Source organism: Coptis chinensis, chromosome 3 (genome assembly GCF_015680905.1).
Source record: "Coptis chinensis isolate HL-2020 chromosome 3, ASM1568090v1, whole genome shotgun sequence".
Taxonomy (NCBI): Eukaryota; Viridiplantae; Streptophyta; class Magnoliopsida; order Ranunculales; family Ranunculaceae; genus Coptis; species Coptis chinensis.
Window position 1 is genome coordinate 89,348,256 of NC_141458.1, and position 23,918 is coordinate 89,372,173.

The following is a 23,918-nucleotide window of genomic DNA, read 5'->3' on the forward strand; positions in this document are numbered from 1 at the left end:
TAGCAAAGTTATGTTGCTAAGAGATCAATGATAATCTTATTGTGATGGTAGAGAACCTTCCAGCGCCACGGTTGGCCACCTTTTTTAGTGCTTGATATGTTGTCTTTCTTGAGCAGTTTTGTTTATTATTGGGAATCTTAGCGGTACATAATTTAACTGTTGTTTAGGTTTGGGGGTTCGGAGCTTAGTATGAAAGCTCTTGAGGAGTGGAGGTTTGGTAGTCCCTATCTCTCGACGATGTGGTAATATGTTTTTGTATGTGAGCCTCCTTCTAATAATCACACTCTTAGGGAGGAGTGTAGCAATGTAACATTGCCTTGTTGTGATGTACTTTTTTTTTGGGTAGGTAAGCGAGGTTGTTAGAGAGGTCCCCTATCCCTTTTCATATAATAATAAATTTTGTCATTATAATCTCATATATTCCTTTCCTATTGCATCTTCATATGCAATTTTTCTTACATCCTAAGCAAATGAACTAAGTATAATGTCAATACAGCTTACATTAGGTACATTTACAGCTAGTGCATTTGCTAATTGATTTGACTCCCTATAAATATGTACTAATGAAAAGAAAATCAGATCTTCTTGCATGTCTGTATACTCTTCATTAGTTTCCTCGCTCGCCATGGAGCCTTCTTCTTGCTCACAAAGCCCACCACATTCTCTGAGTCTGTTTGTGCTTCTATCTTGCAGATGTCATGTCTCAGTGCTTGACTCGCGCTCCTTTTTGTGTTTATGATAGATGGTATATGGATGATGTAGATAGATGATGGTCATTGAACAAATAGAAGCGTATCAAAACCTAATTATCCCTCAATAAGTAAAGGATGAGTAGGGTATCGTTCTACTTTTAAGTGTATGTTATGTGAAGGACAGGACTGGAAAGGGGGTTTGAGGGATTAAAAACTATGATTGTAGAGATTTTAGATTCTAATGCTAAACTAAACTAAATTAACTAAACTATTGAGAATTTATAAGAGAGGGAATTCAAGATATTAGAATTCACCAATACTTTTTATCTATGACCTTCTGCTTCATGGTTGTTGTTACAAGTAGACTACAATTAGGCAATCGAGCGAGTGCCGATGCCCTCTTGGACGAAACACCGTTAACAATTAACTCTATTTAAGGTTGTTCCTATGTTTATGCTATTAATATATTCTTTCCTTTTATGTAAGCTCGTGCAGCCATTCAATGTATTACCGAGAGCAACATTAAGGTGTAATTCCTAATAGGGGTGGCCATTCAATGAATCACCACTTAAGGCAAACATAAAGAATACTTCCCCTAGGCAGCCACTCCCTAAGCTACCCCTTCTAAGGCAACACAAAGAATACTTCCCTAACTCTAAAGAACTATACTACTAGAAGAAAAGTAAAGAACACTAGCATGATATTAATATTGCAAAACATAAACCCTATTCTATACTTCCATCCCCTGGTGTGGGCAATGGAACTAATAACTAAAAACATAAAGAACTAACCTGATTGAAGAACACCATGAACCAGAAGAATCATTAAACCTTAAGCATCGGCTTCATCTCCTCCCTTGAAGGAGAAGATTAGCCTTCCATATAGAAGGAAGAACACGAAGAATGAGAAGAAGAAGAGTCGAAGAACATAAGACTAGAAAGACTAATTTATTAAGACTCGACTAGTTAAAACCGAATCTTTTATTATTAATCTCTCTCTGCCTCAAGTTCTGGAGACAAGAATATAAGTGAATTGGCAAATTACATAAGGCACTTAGGTCCTCTATTTATAGGGGTTACAATGAGTTCTAGAAGCATTCCACACCGTCATTTGTTTCCTAATGCAAATCAACTTCTTTCAGAGTCCAACTTCATCTCCAAAACTGAGAAGGAATTGGCTACAGTGTCGTTTCATGCGTCTGGACGCACGATCCTTGAGTCTCAGACGCGAGAGTCGCATCTTGATGCACGATAGTCGCGTCTCAGACGCAAGACTCTATTTTTCCTCTTTTGCTTCATCCTTCTTTCCTCTTTTGTGGGCTTTGGTCCAAGCAACGAATCTTTTGGTCTTGGGATTCCAAATAGGCTTTAAAATAGGTCCAAGTTGCATCTTTAATAGCTTCAATTCCTTGGCCTTCTCCATGATTGTCCACGGGCTTCCCATGTGATCCTTAATACTCTGAATTGCTCCATTTTACCCATTTTTCTCTAATATTCCACAAAACTCTCTTTTTTCACCTGTAGAATCATAAAACATAACTTACAAACACTATTAGTTCACTAAGATGGCTAAACAAGAGGCATAATCGAGGATTAAATTGCACTTTTTGAGCACTTATCACAACTCCCAACTAGCCTTTTGCTAGTCTCTTAGCAAATAAGATAAAAAAAATAGATAAGTGATCAAAATCACACCCTAATAACAAAAATAAAATCCTAACTCACTTTCGCGGGCATCGTGATTGCATTTACCACAAGGCTTTAAACCTTTAAGTTCCCCAAAAAGGACGAGTTATAGTCTCGTGAGGGTTTTCATGTGATATACCCACAAAATCAATCAATAGCATGTTCAAGAATGATAGTATTTTTCGGAGAGAGAAATTCCTTACCCACTTAGTGCTTACTCCAACAAACGGTATCTATTGCTAACTACATTGCTGCAAAGATTCATAGATTATGATGGGAGATAGTAAAAATTGACAAAATTCTCAATCAAGGCTTATGTGTGTACTTAGTCAATCTCCTATATTCTCCTATCCAAGAAACGGAATCCCTAGTTTACCTTTAGATAGATAATTTCGACTTTCAATCCTCACCAGTCATACTCTCATAAAAGAATCTCTCAGAAGATGGTCTACTATTTTATCTCATGTATGTGGGGAAAAAAATAATGAATATGAACATCCCACATACTACCTTGAAAAACGGACTTTTGAATGAAAGTAGTCTCATGGAAAGAATGGCAATCACATATGAAGTGTCGGGTCCTTCACTTTAGCATCATCTCACCTATTCTAGACTTCATACCATACTGTAGTGATAAGTCATGGGTTGTAACTTGTCTTGGGTATTGGTTTATGAAGGAAAGGTAAAAAGGATTCAAAGGTTATTTCTGAAAAACACTAAGGGTTTTGCTTCATTCTTTGGAAGATTTCTTCAAATTCTGTATTACAGAGAAAATTCTTCCTTTGTCTTAGCTTTTCCATCCATTCTGTTCAACTTATTATTTTTTTTTAGCTCAGTGGTATATCCTTGATTAGTACTGGATATGCTTGTTTTCCACTAGCTTCTTTCTCTTAGAACAGAATGATGGTCATCATTGTATCTCTCTGATATTTCCTTGTAATCTTCCTTTTGTGCTCTTTCTTTCTCCTTGTGCCCTTCGTATTCTCAGAAACATATGAGTATGGCTGATAAAGGTTTTTGGCTATACTCCTTGTCTGGAGTTGGGTAAAAGGTTTTATGAAAGAAAATGGCTTATTGTAAGGCTCAAAAGGGTTTAACATGATGGTCCTACTAGGTTGGATAAAGGCTGAATGGGTTCACTACTTGACTTATTAGTATGAAACTCTATTTCGAATAGACTACAAGACCTAATTGCTATCTCCCCAGTTGATGTCACTTCGTTGATTAACCAAATCAACAAATAATGTGACTATATTACAACGACATAAAGAATTGAAAGATGTTGAGTCACTAAGACTCGGATTTTTCGTAAGAACTCTCCAAAGAATGGGTATAAAGCTCAAGTCTCACAGGCTAAGTCTAAAAAAATCTACTTCCAGTTTATTAGGGGTTAAATCTCTCTTCTAGCAAAAGTACACAAAACTGACCAAGTACTATGGTGGTCCCTTGATAAACAATTCAATCAACAAGAACTATGTCCAAGCATAATAAATAGTCTAAGCGGTAATGAAATCAATAATATCAACTATCTATCAAACTCAACACTGAGCAGTATAGAATATATATCCCAGACTCATCATTAAAATTCACTTTTCTCATGCTGCTGATATAGAAACAAAAATATTTTTGTTTTTGAAAACTAATTTTCGAAATTCATTTCTCAAGTACACCCCCCTCCCCCTACTTATGCATGCATTGACCTCAATGTACAAAGAAGTAAATGAAATGGATGAGAAAAAGGTAGGATATTACCATTGATGTCGAATATCAGTAGAATTAGTTTTAGAAACAAATCAAATATTTTTAGGTCTTTTTACGTCAGATCCCTAAGACGTAATGTGAGTATTTTAAAGTCAAATTCTCAAGACTTTTGAGTCCTTTATAGTCAGATCCTCAAGACTAGTATTCCCACCCACTAGGTTTCACTTTGTAGGAATTCTTCTGATCTCTCTCAGTAGGTGATTGACAAAATTATACCTTGTACCAACAATTTTCTCTTAATGGTTGTAACCCATGACAAGTTTCAGAATGGCAAATCTTACAGCAACCTAGCTTACGTACTCTCCTCTTATGCGCAAATGGACTTTTATCGAACCCACCCTACACAAGCCATAGAAATAATCTTCCTTTGAAGGTCAACAGGGAGTAAATCCCATAAACTAACAGGTGGTGAACACTTAGGTTTCCATCTTAAAATTGATCTCTCGACAACATGTTTACTTCCTATAGACATTTTCGATCGATCTACTAGAATTCCTTCCTTTGAAACTTGGTGACCCAGCACTATCCCTTCCTCTACCATGAAGTGACACTTTTTCCAGTTCAGAATTAAGTTGGTATCGCAACATCGTTTAAAAGAAGACCACATTCACATGTCCTCAAACGGACATGTGAATATGGTCTTCTCTTGGTCCTCAGGGTGGATATAGATCTGAAAATATCCTGAGTAACCATCAAGAAAGTAGTAGTAAGCTTGTCCAGCCGATCTTTCTAATATCTGATCGAAGAAAGGTAATGGAAAATGATCTTTCCTCGATGCGCTATTCAGCTTCCTGTAATCGATACAAACTCTCCACCCAGTCTGAATCCTGGTTGGAATCAACTCATTGTTCTTGTTCTCGATTACTGTGGTTCCGGACTTCTTCGGCACAACTTGAACTGGACTAACCCATTGACTATCAGAAATAGGGTAGATAATGCCGGTGTCAAGGAGTTTAACGACCTCTTCTGTGGTTGCTGATCATATTCCAAATGAATCCTATGTTGAACTATCATATTGCTGATCCCCTTGATATCATCCATTGTCCAACCTATAGCTAACTTGTATTCCTTAAAAAGTGCTACTAACCTTGATTCTTGCTCCTCAGTCAAATCTGATGCAATGATTACTGGGTAGGTTCCCAAATCTCCCAAGAAAACATACTTGAGTGTAGACGGCAAACACTTCAATTCTAGCTTAGGTGGCTCCTTCTTAAGCTCTTTAGATGGTTCATCAGGCATAGGCGATTCAAACTTTTCTTTGAACTTGCTGTCATCCATGACAGGCGTTGAATCCAAAATCGCATTGATTGCCTCGACACTAAGTTCCTAACAGTCTGAGTCTATCAGAGCTTTCAATAACTCGTCAGCAGGATATGAATGAGTCAGATAATCCTGTGCTAACGCTTCAATCATGCATACCTCGCTTCGCATTACACACACCTCCCGTGGTTGCTGTAACGTATGGAAAACATTGGTCTCGACTTTCATATTACCAAAGGATAACGTCATATTACCGTTTCGACAGTTGATGAGTGCATTTGCAGTGGCCAAGAATGGTCTGCCTAGAATGATTGGTATCTGCCTACCAGATGTAGGTTCTATGTCAAGTACTATAAAATCAACCGGATAATAGAAATCTTCGATCTTGACTATGTCGTCTTCAATGATTCCTTTAGGTATCTTTACTGATCTATCTGCAAACTGTAAAGTAACATCAATCGGTTTAAGATCCTTCAAGCCTAACTTCTCGTAGACGAAATATGGTAGAAGATTCACACTGGCACCCAAATCTAATAAAGCTTGCTCCTCCAAAGAATCTCCAATTCTGCATGTAATAGTTAGACTTCCAGGATATTTCAGTTTCACAACCGTTAGATTCTATAGGTACGATGAACATCTTTGAGCGATAAAAGGTTCTTTCGGAATGTTAGTCTTCTTCTTCATCTTTCACGAATTTGGCATACGAGGGAACTTGCTTGATGGCGGTCAGAAATGGGATATTAATATGCAAATTCTGAAATATATCGCAAATCTCCCTGTACTTTTGCTTGTAGAGAACTTGCTTGTAGAGATTTTAGATTCTAATGCTAAACTAAACTAAATTAACTAAACTATTGAGAATTTATAAGAGAGGGAATTCAAGAGATTAGAATCCACCAATACTTTTGATCTATGACCTTCTGCTTCATGGTCGTTCTTACAAGTAGACTACAATTAGGCAATCGAGTGAGTGTCGATGCCCTCTTGGACTAAACATCGTTAACAATTAACTCTACTTAAGGTTGTTCCTATGTTTATGTTATTAATATCTTCTTTCCTTTTATGTAAGCTCGGGAAGCCATTCAATGTATTACCGAGAGCAACATCAAGGAGTACTTCCTAATAGGGCAGCCATTCAATGAATCACCACTTAAGGCAAACACAAAGAATACTTCCCCTAGACAGCCACTCCCTGAGCTACCCTTTCTAAGGCAACACAAAGAATACTTCCCTAACTCTAAGAACTATACTACTAGAAGAAAAGTAAAGAACACTAGCATGATATTAATATTGCAAAACATAAACCCTATTCTATACTTCCATCCCCTGGTGTGGGCAATAAAACTAATAACTAAAAACATAAAGAACTAACTTGATTGAAGAACACCATGAACCAGAAGAATCATTAAACCTGAAGCATCGGCTTCATCTCCTCCCTTGAAGGAGAAGATTAGCCTTCCATATAAAAGGAAGAACACGAAGAACGAGAAGAAGAAAATTACCCATTTTTCTCTAATATTCCACACAACTCTATTTTTCACCTGTAAAATCATAAAACATAACTTACAAACACTATTAGTCCACTAAGGTGGCTAAATAAGAGGCATAATCGAGGGTTAAATTGCACTTTTTGAGCACTTATCAGTGCCAACCTGATTCCTTGTTCCAGCCTTTGTAGTTCCACTAAAGCTATGGTCTGAAATCCTAAAACCCCATGCACTGCTGCTATCACCCCACCATTGCTATCTCTAATTACTGCTACCCACTGCCCTCTTTCGCCTTGCACACATCCCTTGTTGTGATGTACTACTCCCTTTAAAGATCATAGTATTTAGGGAGCTTGTAAGCTTTTCTGCTTTGGTCTAATATACAGGTGGGGATCTGCCTAATCCCATAACCCCATATATATATATATATATATATATATATATATATATATATATATATATATATATATATATATATATATAAATATGACAAAATGACATACAAAATTGACATACGCAATCCAAAAGCGGACTTGCACATTGCTCTAAGGGCTGATTTTTAGTAGATATTACCTCTTTACTATGGATAATATCCCCACAAAATATTAGCTCAATCGGATGCGCCTAATCTTGTCAAAAGAGTGTTAAAATTTTAGACCGTCAGATACATTTCTAACTTGAACTCAACTTTTGGTTGGGATGTCAACATGTTCAAAGGAGCTGATTTTTTTATGGAGATGATCTCCATGTGGGTCAGATCATATCCCTATAAAATCAGCTTTTAGTTTATTGTGTAGGTAGGTAGGATTGCGTATATGAATTTCGTATGTCGACGTAGCTAGCCTGATCATTATATATAGAGCCACTCCCATTAGAGCCACTCTCGAGCCACTCCATCGACTTACAAATTGAATTAAGACCCAATTTTTTTGTGGATATATGATCTTCTCACAATAGATAGCATGCCCACAAAATTTATCCTATTTGGATATGTCTAACCTTGTGAAAACTATTGTTCAATTTTGAACATTTATCTAACGGTCAAGAATTTTCCTATTTCATAATAACATTTGATTAGGTTAGACATATTCAAATGGGCCGAAATTTGGTGGGCATGTTATTCATGGTAGGGAGATCATATCTACAAAATATCATCCCTTAATTCAACTGGTAGGATGAGATATGACCTTGTACGTTTTGGGAGTGGCTCGGGAGTGGTTCTAATGGGAGTGGCTTTTATCTCTCCCCATATATATATATATATATACTAAAGTATTTGGCCGTACACTTGAAAGATAGCCCAGAAAATTGATAAAATTATTGGATAATTGGTTTATATGAATCCTATCCGGTTGAGATCAAAAGTAAAAATTACATTCCCATAAATTTACAAGGTAATATTTCCATTTCTTCATCAGAAGAGGAGTTCCATTTGAAAACAGAATTGAGTTTCCTTGATATCTGAAATAATGCATGAAAGGATCCTTGAACAACCATAGGATGGTATGAAAATCATTACCAAAAAGTACTAGAAAATTTTCTATTTTTCCATAAGCGTTCGCTCAAGAAAAACTCTAGAAGATGCTGATAGTAAATGAGAAGATTGTTTATGGAGAAAAACAAATATGGATTCTGATTCATATACATGAAAATTATATAGGAACAGGAATAATCTTTGATTCTTTTTTGAAAAAAATAAATTAATTTTCGTTTTTTGAGTAATAAGACTATTCCAATTATGATACTCATAGAGAAAGAATCTCAATAAATGCAAAAAGGGGGCATCTTGTACCCAACAGCGAAGGGTTTGAACCAATAGTTCCAGATGGATAGTATGGGGTATTAATATATCTAATACATGATTTAAATGTGATAATTTATCCTCTAAAAAAGTAAATATGGAATGATTTGATCATAAATTAATAGATTTTACTATTTCTTTACCTTCTAAGAAAGGTCCTAATAGCAGTGAAAATGGAATTTCCACAATAACTGCAAACCCCTCTAATATCATTTGAGAATAAATTTTTTTATTATGCCCAACAAATTTATTTTTATTATAATTATTAGCCAAAATAATAAAATGCTTCTGTTGATACATTCGGGCAATTAAACGTTTAACTATTAGTCAACTATATTTATTGTCATAACCTAAATTTTCCATAGGCTCATAAGGAATACATTTATTTAACCCATGATCATGAGCAAGTGCATAAATGTATTCCTAAAAAAGAAGTGGATATAGGAGGTCTAGTTCTCGAGATCTATCTATCTTTAAATATCTTTGTAATTCCTCCATTGTAAATTAGATTTGAACCAAAGTAGGGGATTTCTTGGGCTATCAAATAATACATTACATAGTACGATACAATCAAAACAAGGTATCAAGGTATATAGTAAGAAAAGGTAGATACCTCGGAGATGATTAATCAACAGATTCTCTATTTTTCCATCCAATCCAATGGTTTTTTTGTTATAAAATACCGAGATGGTTAGAAATCCTTTATTTTTGCAACCCGATAGCTCTTTTGACTTTAGAAAAAATGATTTTTGTCAAAATACTGTTTCTTCTACACATTCGTCTCCACTCAGGGATATAGTTAATAAAGTTAGGATTCATAAAAAAGTGGAGAATCCACTTATTATATAATTTAGAAGGTTATGAAATAACCTTTTCCCGTACCAGGGACTAATATATTTCTAATTATAATTAGCTCGGGTAATTATTCAAATTAAGAAACGAAGCTCGTTGCTTTTTTCCCTATAATTTAATTTGAGCCTTTCGGCTCTATCCATTTATTCACTCGATCCAACCATAAATTTATTTTTTTGTAACGCTCTAAGAACCCAAATAATATTTTGTACCAATCTCGTAAGGATTAAGTACTCTTATCTTAGAGTTATTCATTGATACGACACGGTGTTTTTTTCCATTCGTTCTCTCTCAGGATCAGTCGTGGTCTTACAAACTCTACCAATGGTATAGACGAATCTATTGCTTCATCCAAATGTGTAAAAGATTTTAGTCGCACTTAAAAGTTGAGTACTCTACCGTTGAGTTAGCAACCCAAAGTTTGAATTATGGTGTGTAGATAGGAGTGTAAACGGATAGGTTCGGATTCGGATATGCCTGTATCCAAATCCGAAAATTTATACCGATATCCGAATCCGAATCCGATTTCGGATATTCGAATCGGATATTGGATAATATTCGATCCGAAAATTAATATTAATTAAAATTTTATTTGCTTTGAATAATTCATTTTACCACTATAAAAACTATTATAAATATATATATATTTGTCATTTATTATTATTATTTTGTTATTATAGTTTTATATTATTAGTTTATGATTTTATATAATATTTTATACAATAATAAATAAATAAATAAATTATATATAATAACTATTAATTTTTTAAATTGGATCGGATATTTTCGGATGCGGATATGGCAGTATCCGAAACCAATTCGGACATAAAAAATTATCCGAATTCGAATCCGATATCCGAAATTTTCGGATAATATCCAATTTTTCGAATACGAATTCGAATTGGATTCGAATATTTGGACATCCACTTGCACCCTACTGTGTAGATATGATCGTAAAAAAAGAGATTGGATTGCCCATAAAAAAAAAACATTTTTTTTATAGTCGATTATGAACATAAAAAATTTGGGTTGCCCTTGTTATTTTAGTTTAATTAAAAATTTTGCGTTTTTTTTTATTCAGAACAAACTTCTTGTGTTGTGTCAATCGAATCCAAGGAACGTGTTACTTGCATGAAGTAAAGTAAAAAAACTTATAGGGTGTGGATAAATGGATCCATTTATCCACGATCAATTGTATTTGTTCAATACAATATGAACGTTGAGAATACAAAAAAATAAAAAAAATAAAAAATAAGAACTTGTGTTGGATTGGCACTTCATAGACAACCTACAAAGATAATAAAAAAAAGTGTAGATGTAGAAAATAAATAAATAAAGAAGAAGAAAATCTTGGGTTTATTCAATATCCCTAAAGATACAATAAGCAAGCTCTACCCCTTTATTTTAGTCAAGTCTCACCAAAAACCACCCGATTGAGGATAATCCCATAATTTTATAGATTCTGTTAGTTCATCTATTTACTTAATGTTTTTCTACCCCTCTCACATTGCCTCTCGTATTGCATATCATTTTTTTCTTTTTTATTTCATAAATTTCTTGTGATTAACATGAAGTTCATGAAATACCTCTACCTTCTTTGAAAGATCATGAACGGTTCCGGTAGGTTGAGCGCCTTTTTCAAGGAAATATAGAATAACGGGAACATTTAAGTAAGTTTGATTCTTTATCGGATCGTAAAAACCCACCTTCCGAAGATCTCGTCCTTCTCTTCGGGATCGAACGTCAATTGCAACGATTCGATAGATGACTCATTGGGATAGAAGTAGATGAAAAATCCCCCCCCCCCTTCGAAATGTATAGGAGGCTTTCTCCTCGTACGGCTCAAGAGAGAATGATTCTAATTTATGTCTATGTTATAGTATATATAGTGGCAAATAGATCCATAAAACGATCAATTCAATTAAACTATTATTTTTATTTCTTCTTCCTTCCTCTTCCTGAAAATAATAATAATTATTATTAGATTTATACTTTATTTATAACTCAAGTTAGATAATTCTCAAAGAATTCAAAGGAAAATTATGAGTCCTTGGCAATTCATTTATTGAAATGTCTCTAACCAATTTTTTGTCTAATTTAGAATTAGAATCCACTTTTTTTTTATTCCATTCCTTTTTCTGCTCAAATTATGTTGTTTCGTTAAGACAATTGAAAATGGCGTTTTCTTGTTCTAGGATCGTTTATCTTTGTTTTGAATCATTGGGTTTAGACATTACTTCGATGATCCTTAATTATTTCAAAATGGCAGCAATATACCCTTTGTGATTTCATTACTATCGAAGAATCATATGAACAATTGATTCCCGTGTGATACACTTTTGATCGAAATAGGTTTCCAATTCAAATAAAAGTTTCAAACCCAAAAGGAGATATTGTTGGAATTGAATCTTTTCAATTTCTATATTGAAGATATGCTTACGAAGTTGTTCCAACTTATTGATTGACATTAACCCTAAATCCTTACCTCTGAGAAATAAATTTCTCCTTCCTACTCGAGCTCCATCGTGTACTATTTATTTTAACTCATAATCCAAATGTGGGTTGCAGTAGAACAGAACAAACTATGTTGAGCCAAGAGCACCTCATAATTCCTAAAAAAAAAATGGCGGATGTAAGAATCCACAACCGATCATGTCCTTCAAGTCGCACGTTGCTTTCTACCACATCGTTTTAAACAAAGTTTTACCATAACATTCCTCTAGTTTGGAACCGGTATGGAATTGATTCAATATGGAATCATGAATAATCATTGGCTCAATCGGTACATAATAATACATACTTTATTTATATATATATATATATATTGCCCGCTCTTAAGCAGATGTACATAAACGGAATTTATCTAAATATTGAAATTTCACGAAATAAAATCCATGGTCCACAAAACCCAAAATCTCTCTCTCAATCTTTCTCTCTCTTATTCTCTCTCCCATCTCTTTCGTCAAAAACTAATTTCTCTTCTTCCATCTTCACTCCAACTGAAACCTACAACCATAAAAACAGCAAAGGATCTTTCTTTGTGAGATGGGCAACCAACTGAAATTGGAGAAATTGCCAGTGTGTATCAGCCGTTTGCAGAAATTGGAGATCCGCTTGCAAGAATTATTGCACAATTAGCAGTTTTCGAACACCTGACGATCAAATCCCATGGCTAATGTCCCAAAATTCACAACCTAATTCGATGGTCGAATTCTATCGGCCGTTGACTAACAAAACTCATAAGATTTATCTACCAGAGATTTTTTTCTATTCTCTGCCTCTACTCAAAAGATGGATGGTTGCTACTTCGTCCGTATGCCAACCATCAGTTGTTTCTACTTAACCTGTTTACCAAAGATAAAATTGACCTGCCAAAGTTGATTGTTGATCCGAAGAACTTCATTTCTAAAGGGACTTTTTCAACACAATTGAAGTCTCCCAATTGCGTGATTGTTGTTGCAAATAATTATAATTGCGATAAGGGAGCAATATATGGTTGGAAGACGGGAGTTGCTACATTGAAAAAGTATGATCTGAGTGGTCCTCCTGTGGCCTAAATATCCAATATTTGTTGTTGTTGGCGCTTATTCTGTAAGTGTTTTTTGGTAAAAGCTGGGACACCTACAGATGTTAGTGGCGAATCTGAAAGACAGCAGCAATTTCCTCAATCTCGTCTTAACTCCCCTTCTGCTCCTAACATGGGTTCTTATTCTGTGCCGCAGGTTGGTTTCTTCATATTACGTCACTCACTTGGGGCACATGCCTAGTTACTATAGCATGAAGGCAGGGATTTAAGCTCACTTAAAATGTTCCAGGGAAAATAAAAGATATAAACTGCAATTTCTATTTGAATGTTTTCCAACAATAGCTTAACAGTTATAGGTTTGTCATGAAATGGTGCGGCCATACATTCCAGCACCTCAGTAAGGAGATGTTCCACATGGGAACTTGTATAATGCTGAGAACTGTGGGTGTTGTTAACATGACAAGTTGTTGAATATTTATTTTTACTTTAATTCTTATTTAGAACAAGATATGAATTTGAGAACTGTAGGAAGTATGCAAATTTAACAACTCATATGGTAATGGAGTTTAACTTGAGTTTAAGTTCATATACTTTTTTATTTAGCTTAATATTTGGTTAGGTCTGAGCCTTACTCGTTTTGTTTTCCTACGATATCTAGGAGTTCTACTTTAATTCATGTTAGAAATAAGTAACTGGTTGTGCCTCTTTTTATGATGTGTGATATGCTTATGTCTTGCATTAATAAGGTAGGATTACTTTAGTTACAGGGTTACACCCACATTTAGAACCTCACAACATAAGAACACATCTTTTCACATTTGATACATGTACTAACACTACGTTTTAAAAGAGTCAAATCTGGTGGACCAATTTAACTTTTTTTGTCCTAAATCTTATGCTTTCATCCGTTAATAAAGTTACTGGTTCTGTATATCTTTTCTGAACGCTTCTCTGCTCAGTTTACCTATGTTCCTGGCAGAATTGGGATTATCAAGACCGCCTGTACATTCCAAGTCTATTGCAACAGGTTGTTGGCCTTCCAGCAACAAGTCAAGTTCCAGGTTCCTACAGAGGTTCTTCTGGGCTTCCGCCACCAGCAGCAGTACATACATCTTCTCATTATCATCCCCTGCAAGTTCAGCAAGGAGGACCACTAGGTGCTGGCGGTTAGGAAGTGGGAGGTGCAAGTAACTTGCATAATCGTCTTAGAGCCGCAGCTAACAGTTCTGCCCAAGTTGCAAGATCACCACCCGCCGTACCTGTTCAACTCCAAGCACCTGGATCATCTTTTCCAATGATTGTCGACGGGCATAGGGGGGTAAATACAACACATGTTGCAAGATCTAATATCTTGAACGAATTGCCATCAGATCAGAACTGGAGGCCTGCTGGTCGAATGAGAGGAGTTCTATCTGGTCAAGCTTATTCTGCTGCTCTTAGCCAGTATATGGTTCAGCCAACTCAATCGGTTCAAGCTCCATCACCACCACCACATACAGCGCCGCCTTTTAGTGTTTCTCAGCAACTCCAAATACTCATTTCCAACAACATTAATTCCCATGGATCTTCACAGCAGGCTCAAACAAGGACTGGAGGTGCTGCAGCCGGACAGGGGCATCATCCCTAGTCATCCTCTAACTGTAGTCCTTTGTATGGATGTGCAAATTTTTGTCAGTTGTAGATTGTAGGGTCAATTTCATTAACAACTTGTAAAGTTTTTGGATTTGGAGGTAGTGAGTAGTCTAGTGATTGTAAGTGTTTTTTGGTAATACGGGGAAAAATGTTTGTTCTGTATCCTGTGCTCTATCTACATGGAGCTTTGTTTCAATGATTTGCATGATTTCTAGAATAATAGCTTCTAAGTTTCATGGCTTAATTTTTCTAGTATTACAAACACCAATAACTTCTTAGAATTTGAAAAGATGGTGCTTATACCTACAAGGAAGAAGTACAATGTTTCAGTTTGGAAGCCGAGTTTGATGTATCAGAAAATAGCTACTCTATCCAAATTTCATTGTCTAGTATGTGAAATTTGCAATTCAGATGGAATTCAATATGTGAACCAAGCAAAACCATGCATTGGCTTAAGTAACTGGTTGATAATAGATATAAGAAGCCTTCTTCCTAGCTGAAGTGCTGAACAAATCTGCAATTCACTCGTCAACAACAGGTCAACAGTTCAGAGACTCAGACTTTTTTGAAACCAAAATTGAAGTAGCCTGGACAAGATAGTTCATAGAAGCAACAAAGGCACAAAGCAATATGAGTATTAAGTAGCCAACAGCGCCCGATTATTATTTAAATTCATCAAGTATGTCAAACGCCAACCACTGAGAGTTTTGCGCTGATTAACATGGTTTACTCCATCAGAAGCATAGCTCTGAGAATTACTTTTGACAGGCCAAGCTACCCAACTACTATATATAGCGCTCCATCCTATAATCTCGATGCATGTTGTTAGGGTCGGTTGCCTTGTTAACTTACTTGGCAATTTAATGACCAAGCTCGCTTGTGCTATGGGCTATGGGCACTCCCCTGTATGCATTTTATAGGTTCAAATTTATTTCAGTCCAAGTTATTGATAGTGCTGAGTGCATTACCTCATTCCTGATCTTTTTCAAAATAAAGTATCAAATTCACTCGGTCACTCAGATTTCATATTTCATATCAGCATCGTCCATACATAACATATAAGGTAAATACTAGTTGTGAGACACAAACCTTCGACTCCAGTACTAAAAAGATGTTCAACTAGCTTTACACTGGAAATGTTTAGTTCTTCAATTATGTAACTTTTGAATCCCATCGAGTAAAATTTCTAGTTTGCCCTCTTCTTCCAACTTCATTAGTTCAGCAGCTCCACCTATAAACCTTCCTTTTACAAACACTGCTGGAAATTGTTCTTTCCCCAATGCCTCTCTCAGTTGGTACATGTGGTGTGCAAACATTCGCTCATCAATCTTAACATGATGTAATTGTAATATTGAACGGACTTGCTCGCATTCGTAATAGATCGTCCTTCCCAAGTCCGAAGTTGTGTAAATAATAACAGTATTTTCGTCTTCACCACGAGGGAACTTCCTTGCGAATGGTTTGAGAATCTCTTCTACTTCTCTCCTTCTAGTTAGTTTGTCAGAAAGGGTAAGCGTCTTGAACTTTTTGGTAGGTGCTTTTTCATTTGATGAAATTGCTTAGCCAATACTTCTGAGGTTTGGAGACGGAGAAGGTTCCTTCATGTAAACTGGAGTTCTCTCAAGAACGTGGCTGAAAATGTAAGAGTTAATTTGCAAGTGTAACAACATAGCTCAATTAAGAAATAAAAACATTAACATTCTACTCTTCATTCAATAAAGATAAATTTCATAGCTCGTGAGCCTACTTACCTCTCAACTGGAGTGCTCTTAAGCAGTGGTGGCTTCAAAGTGGAATCTGAACCGAAGTCCTTATTGGTTGTAATTGCTTCTCTCTCTTGATTTTCTTCCTCATACAGGCTGAAAGTAGAAGGATTAATTTGGCCAGTTATTTGTAGCTAATATAAAAAAGCACATAGTTGCTTGTTAAGGTAAAATATATCAATGTTGTTATTCCATAATCATTTTAGAGAAAGTTTAAGTAATGAGAAGGCTTACTTCATGGAAAAAGTTGTACCGTTTGTTATATACATAATTGACACTAAAATACACAAGATCAGTTGAACTAGCAGAATATTTCAAAAGCACTGCAGGCTCAAGTTCAGGGGAGCAATAACCAACTTAAGCCTCCAATGGTTCCAGACGGTAAAAGAAGACATAAAATCATAACTAGTGATACATACACTTCAGAAAAGGTGGGAGAGAATTTTGGGAGTGCTCTTAGGAAACCACCTATCATGCTGTTTTCAGGTGAAGAATCATAGAAATGAAACGGATTTGGTGGCTTCTGAAGTTGTATTTCACCCTGGAGCATCTTCACCACACTGCTCATGTCGGGTCTATTTTGGTGTTTTAGTTGAGTACACCATAACGCAACTTTACATAATTTCTCTGCATTTGTTTTATCTTTTTCCCGGATGCCACATTCCTATAATAATTTGGGTGTTTTTTTTGGTAAAACCACTATATATATATCATTTGCTGCTTTTATGGTTGTAGGTTTCAGTTGGAGTGAAGATGGAAGAAGAGAAGTTAGTTTCTGACTAAAGAGATGGGAGAGAGAATATGAGAGAGAAAAATCGAGAGAGAGATTTTGGGTTTTGAGGGACGTGGATTTTATTTCGCGAAATTTTAATATTTAGATAAAGTCCTTTTAAGTACATCCGTTTAAGAGTGGGGCTATATTGTTGAACCACACATCCCATCTTAACAAGTAAAGTTAATTTTTCAAGAATATATATATTTTTTAAATTGTTGAATCTTTGGACCAAATTATTTTTGAATCCGAACTTAACCCGTTTAGGACCAAATTCATTTTCAGAGATATATCTAACATTCGTGTTAAATTAACAAGGAGGATCTAACATTCATGTTAATTAACAAGGAGTAACATATCTGAGGTGTAGTGCAGATGGAAGCTAAGGTGAAAATGGATATGTCAGTCTTAGTACGATTTAATGAGGTTGCAAACTAATTTCACAGCAGACCAGGCGGCCAAGCAAGCTTGTAGCTTAGTAACTCTAGATCAAGGCCCAAAATATCGATATCGATCAATATATCGGTGTACCCAAAAACCGATATATATCGGATATATCAGATATATCCATTATTTTGGTGACCATTCCAAACTATTTAAAATATCGAAAATATCGGACATATAATATCGGAAATATATTGAAAATATTGGATTTATATTAAAAAATGGTCAAAAAGTCAACCGATATATATCGTAAATATCGATTATATCGACGATATAAAATTTTATATCGGAAATTCTGATATATATCGGGAAAAAAAAGGTTCTATATTCGGTGGATATATATCGGAAATATCGATGTCGGTGTACCAAAATACTGATATATATCGGATATATCGGCGATATTTTGGTCCATGCTCTAGATTAAATTGTTTATGACGGGAGACCCAACTAGTTAAAACTTTGGGAATCACAGGATTCATTTTACTTTAGATTTTGCTAAGGTCTTTTGGGAACCATTTTAATCCCAAAACAATGTAACAATCTTATCATATATATCAATATATTGCTAACTTAGGGAGGAGGAAAAACAAAAGTTGCAAACTAAGTTTTTGCATATGCATGTAACACTAAAATCATCATTCTAAGTAGGGGTGTCTCTTTTTGCCGAATTTCGATTTTTTTCGAAATCCGACCCGAAATTGGTCTGGCTCTGGGTATAATTTTCATGGGCCGATTTTCCGATTTCCAAATAATTCCGAAAAAAAATTGGATCGGATTCGGATATAACTCTAAAACCGAACCGATCCGATATCCGATCCGAAAGTTCCGATATATAGCCGATCCAAAATTTTCGATATTATTGCCAATTTATTCCGAAAATATGTACTTCTCTCACTATCCACTTGATTAGATCTCAACCAGATCTCGACCGTTCATTCATTTTCTAGTTTTTTACTTCCAAAAATAAAACAAAAACATAACCTAGCCGCTACTTCCCCACTTAAATTGGACCACTCCACTGTCATTACACCGTCTGCCATAACAACAATGATATGAAAAAAAAATATCGTTGAGATGACAATGACTTCCAGACCAATCCAAAAGCCGAATTCCAATAGATAGAATGTTATGTAAAGCTACTTAGAGTCCAAGACCAGAATCCATTATTCATGCAGACACTTCACGCTTCAATTTCCACACACGAAAAAATATTGAAACATTACAAATACCCAGACCTCAATAGAATGCAATGCTTGTTGTTGGTGGCTGGCTAGCTGCATGTTCTTTTTCTCATTTTTTTCTTGGATCACTTGTTTGAATGAAAATGGGTTTTCTCAGTAAACAAGTGTGTATTGTTGTTGGTACATTGGTGTTGTGGACATAGTTTTCTCTCCCTATAATGAACATTGGCGTATGATATTTCAAAAATAATTGAAAGCAAAGAAATCTTTGAAAATTTACCAAGTATTCTGAAATTTCAGAGTTATTCCAAAATTTCTGAAAGTTCTGAAATTGGAAATATATTTTGAATCCGAAAAAAAAAATTGGATTGGATTTGGCTAGCATATTAGGTTCCGAAAAAAATTCAGAAAAATTCCGAAGGAGGTTAATCCGATCCGATCCAAAGTCACCCCTAATTCTAAGGGAGTACTTGTTTTTTGCTACTTATATTAGTTTTTGTAAGGCAAGTTTTCCTACATTTTTTTTCAATAAACATTTCCCTTCCATATATTAAACTTAAAGCCATAACGGAACAAAGTTTGTCTCTACCAGACACATTGGTAGATCTGACATAGGTAGCTGGTGGACTGCCCACTGAGCTAACTGGTGAGTATCCACATTTACAGTCCGACTCACCCAACTAAACATTACAGATTCTAAATTACTGAAAAGTTTTTGTACAGCAAAAAGAAGTGCACTTAGATTCCATTTACACCCTCCCCCATTGAGCGACTGTATGAGCTCTTCACAGTCCCCTTGGATCACATATTCATATTTTCCCAGATAGCAAGCCAGTAACCCAGCAACTTCACTCGCCACCATCTCTACCTCTCCAGGGCCTTTTGCTTTGAACACTCTAACAGCTGCTCAAACCAAATCACCCACATCATTCCAAGCCATACACCCAACACTTGCACATCCAGTCTCCCTGTGGAAGGCAGCATCGAATCTTATCAGAATGCTATCTCTAGGAATTACAGGAAACAAGTTATTTAAACCATTAATATGATGAGGGTTAAAAGGAGGGTTAGGAGGAGCTTCTCTGAAGGCTTTGCAGCAGCTTTCTGTGACAACATAACTTTTTCTCAGGAGCTTTGCCCTGCTTGGGGTCTTATGCTCAAAATTTGCTTCATTTCGAGCTTCCCAGATATGATAAAGCAGAAGACAGTTGTATACTCCAGCTTGGGTGATGTGTTCCTTTCCACTAGAGCACCACATCATAAACTTATCCAGCCAAGATCTGATAGTTTTACCACTATCCAGCTGTATATGAACCCCAAGTTGTGAACCAAACCAAGCACTTCTGGTCCAATCACATCCAAAAAAAATATGTACATCTGATTCTATGGTGCTCCAACAGAAAGGACATGCAAAGTCCCCATGCATATTTCTTTCCATAAGAAGATCCCCATGGGTAATGCTCTTTTATAGACTTTCCAAAGGAACAGTTGTATATGGGCTGGTAGACTTATTTTCCACAATCTAGAGATGGTTTTATGGCTGAAATTGGAGGACTACCCTTCCCAACTCCTTTGGGTTAAAAACTTATAGGCAGTCTTCACAGTAAAAGCCCCTTTACCATCCCCATACCAGATCATCTTATCTTTTTGTGCCCCCATAGGTCTCACCACCACCTCTTGGATTTGTTGGCTAATTAGAGGTGGGAGCAGATGATTTAGCTTTACAATATCCCACCCATTGCCACTGGGAAGGAATAAATCAACCACATGAGCATTTCAAGAGCTGGGTGGTCAACTCCCAGTTCTTGGAGGGTGATAGGTCTACCATCCTTACAAAGCCAGGGATCATGAAGTATTGAAGTGGTTAAGCCATTTTCAATAGCCCAAATAAGACCCCCACTTATGAGGTTAAACACCCTATGAACTCCTTTCCAGAAGTAAGATGCTGTCCCAGGAGGTTTTAGCACCCCCAATCCAGCTTTTACTGTAAATACTGGTAAAGACTCTAGTCCACAAGGACTCTAAGTCAGTAGCAGCCTTCCAAGGTAACTTAGCAAGCATAGCTATGTTTATATCTCTAGCTTTGCGAAACCCTAAACCTCCCACTTGTTTAGGTTTACACAGCTGCCCCCACCCAATAGTGTGGACACTATTAGAATTATAGGACCCATTCAAGAAGAAATCTCTACATGCTTTATCAATCTTGTCATATGTAGAGACAAGAAGAAGGTAAGTAGACATGGCATACAAAGGGGTTGCCTGGGCAACAGCTTGTATGGAGAGCACCTTAGCTTTCCAGCCCTTAATCTTGCCATGCACCTTGTCCACTAGATAATCAAAATTTTCAGATTTTTTCCTAGACAACATGATTGGGACCCCAAGATATTTGTCCTTAGCCTCAAACAACTTCATTCTCCAGAACCTTTTTTGTTTAAATTTAACTCGAAATCTAACATTTCTGCTAAAGAAAATGCTTGATTTGTCATAGTTAATCAGCTGTCCAGAGGCATCACAATAGTCCTGTAAGATAGTCTTGAGATGATTACTATCCTCAGGAGTAACTTTAAAGAAGATGATCAAATCATCTGCATACAGAAGATGAGTGATAGCAGGAGAGTTCCTCTTGATCTTGATCCCTTGGATCTCTCCTCTTTCCTAAGCTTGTGCAAGCATCCTTGATAAGGCCTCAGAAACCAGAATAAACAAATATAGGGATAAAGGATTCCTCTGTCTAAGACCCCTTTCAGGAACAATTTTTTCACTAGGGGATCCATTCAGCAGAACCTTGAAGGAAACAGATGTAAGGCATTAGAGAATCAAGTTCCTCCAAGGTTCACCAAACCCTAGTTTATTAAAAATGCCATCAAGGAAGGACCACTCCACCCTATCATAGCTTTTGCCATATCCATTTTGAGAGTCATCCATCCATTTTTTTTTTTTTTTTTTTTTTTTTTCATATTCTTCATGTGATGGAAGGCCTCACAAGCCAGCCCAATACTATCCCCTATACTCCTCCCCTTTATAAAGGCTCTTTGGAAAGGGGACACAATCTTGTTAATATGGCATTTTAGCCTATTAGTCAGAATCTTAGAAATGATCTTGTAACTAAAATTGCACAGGCTAATAGGTCTGAATTTGGACATGTGGTCCGGGTTAGACACCTTAGGAATCAAAGCTATAAAGGTTTCATTGAAACTAGGATTCAACTTACCAGAAACAAAATTTTTTTGAACAAAAGCAATGATACAACCTCCTATAATATCCCAACAATCATGGTAAAAAGCACTTTGAAACCCATCAGGCCCAGGAGCCTATCCCAAACTTCCTCACCACTTGCCAAATGTCATCAGCAGATGGGATAGCAATGAGAATCTCATTATCTCTATCAATGATCACAGGACTAAAGAGATCCAAAATATTGGTTTTAACATCAGGGCAATCAGAGGAAAAAATATTAACAAAATAATCATTGACAGCCGTACCACATTAAGTCTACCAACTTGCCAATTGCCATCATTGTCTTTTATGTTTTCAATTCTATTTTTTCTCCTTCTGTATATGGTAGACAGATGAAAAAATATAGTATTTCCCCCCCTTCCTTGATCCAGTGATCAGTGGATTTCTTTTTCCAAAACGATTTTTCCTTCACATACCACTAAAGCAAAGTGGCTTTTAGAGCCTTAGCTTTATAATGGTTTTCCACAGTGAAAGTCTTAGTTAAAACATTCTCTAACTTTCTTTGTGTTTTTTTGATATTGTGAAAAATGTTTCCAAAGACATTCTGTCCTATTCAAGCACATTTTTGGTAGCATGCAATCTCTTCAGCACATTTTTATCAAGCAGCTCATGCATAACAGATTTCCAAGCCTCATCAATACAAGGTTTGCAGGAGATATCAGATAACCACATATTAAAGAATCTAAAGGGTTTTAAGCATTGGTCCTCATGCTTCGTGAGAGAAATATGCAAAGCCAAGTGATCTGATGAAGCATTTGCCACATTCATCACACTTGCATGAGGAAAGCAAGTCATCCATTGGGGGGTGGCCATAGCACGATCCAATCTCTCGAGAACATGAGCACCTGGGGTTCTATGGTTATTCCTAGTGAATTTTGGTGACCCCAAATCATTGATAAAGCTATTAAAATCCAGCATATACTTGGTTAGCCTACTACCCCACCCCCCCCCCCCACTAATTTTACCTGTAATTTGGTTCTTAGTAGCTCCAAGAACTTCCAAGTCCACTCCATCTTTCCACATGACAGCCAAACCACCACTCAAGCCTTCAGCAGGAACACAAAAACAACTTCCCAACTTTAACAGCTTTCTAACCATCTCTATCCTCTGTCTATCAACCTTTGTTTCAGATAAGCACACAATATCCACTCCCAACACCCCCATCTAGTCCTTTATATGTTGAATCGCTGCGGTGGAACCAATACCCCGGCAATTCCAGGCGTAGATCGTCATTGAGGTGAAGATGACTATGTAAAAACAGTCACCGCGAACCCTTTTGAAGCATTAGCATGGTGTGTGCTTGGTAAATTTGTGCTGGTAGACCCACTCGAGATGGACATATCCATGGTCCTGCGTTATCCGACCGAGCATAGTGTTCCCAAATGCTCTCATCACTGTCTTCTAGAGCTGGAATAAAGCCTTGACCTTGACAGCTTGTTCTCCTACCCATGGGATGTCGCATAGCTAAGTCATCAATTGCCAAAGGTGGGGGCTGTGATACACTATCATCCGAATCATACTGATCCCCCTCTTGCTGATATGGGATCATTCTTGTCTCCTGGTCCCCATGATTCTCGTTTGATTCACTGGATAGAGAGATGATGTGTGCATTTCTTGGAATAAGACTTTTCCCTTTTCCTTGCCATCTCATTTCTTCAGCCACTATCTTAGCCTTCTTAGATCTGTTGATGGCATTCCTCACCCCTCGACCCAGCATCTCCTCTTGCTTTTTTGATTTTTCAGCCATGGTGAAGCCCAAAGGTGAAAATTTTCTTTTGTTGTTTGTATCTGGGCTAGAGAGATTAAAGCTAGGATCTTGTGGAAA

At 36.5% G+C, this 23,918-nt stretch overlaps 1 protein-coding gene and 1 long non-coding RNA gene across 2 annotated transcripts; one reads left to right on the plus strand and one right to left on the minus strand.

Moving 5' to 3' along the window:
* Positions 1-12,418: 12,418 nt before the first annotated feature.
* On the plus strand, positions 12,419-14,940 carry LOC147511504 (uncharacterized). Its single transcript, XR_015219422.1, has 2 exons — positions 12,419-13,260; positions 14,024-14,940. It is a non-coding gene; the product is annotated as an uncharacterized LOC147511504 (long non-coding RNA).
* A 747-nt stretch (positions 14,941-15,687) lies between these two features.
* LOC147511505 (uncharacterized) lies at positions 15,688-17,320 on the minus strand. The gene is made up of 3 exons (XM_086603200.1): positions 16,879-17,320; positions 16,448-16,555; positions 15,688-16,328 (listed from the first exon to the last, which is right to left on the minus strand). The coding sequence occupies exons 1-3, from the start codon at positions 17,025-17,027 to the stop codon at positions 16,256-16,258; spliced, it is 330 nt and encodes a 109-aa protein (XP_086459326.1). The 5' UTR covers positions 17,028-17,320; the 3' UTR covers positions 15,688-16,255.
* Between the last annotated feature and the right edge of the window lie 6,598 nt (positions 17,321-23,918).

Bases quoted from the DNA above. Each gene is read 5' to 3' on its own strand.
- LOC147511505 (XM_086603200.1), bottom strand. From the start codon at position 17,027: ATGAGCAGTGTGGTGAAGATGCTCCAGGGTGAAATACAACTTCAGAAG. The intron at 16,556-16,878 runs GTATGTATCACT...TTCTACTTTCAG, and splicing joins TCTCCCACCTTTTCTGAAGT to CCTGTATGAGGAAGAAAATC. The intron at 16,329-16,447 runs GTAAGTAGGCTC...TTACATTTTCAG, and splicing joins AAGAGCACTCCAGTTGAGAG to CCACGTTCTTGAGAGAACTC.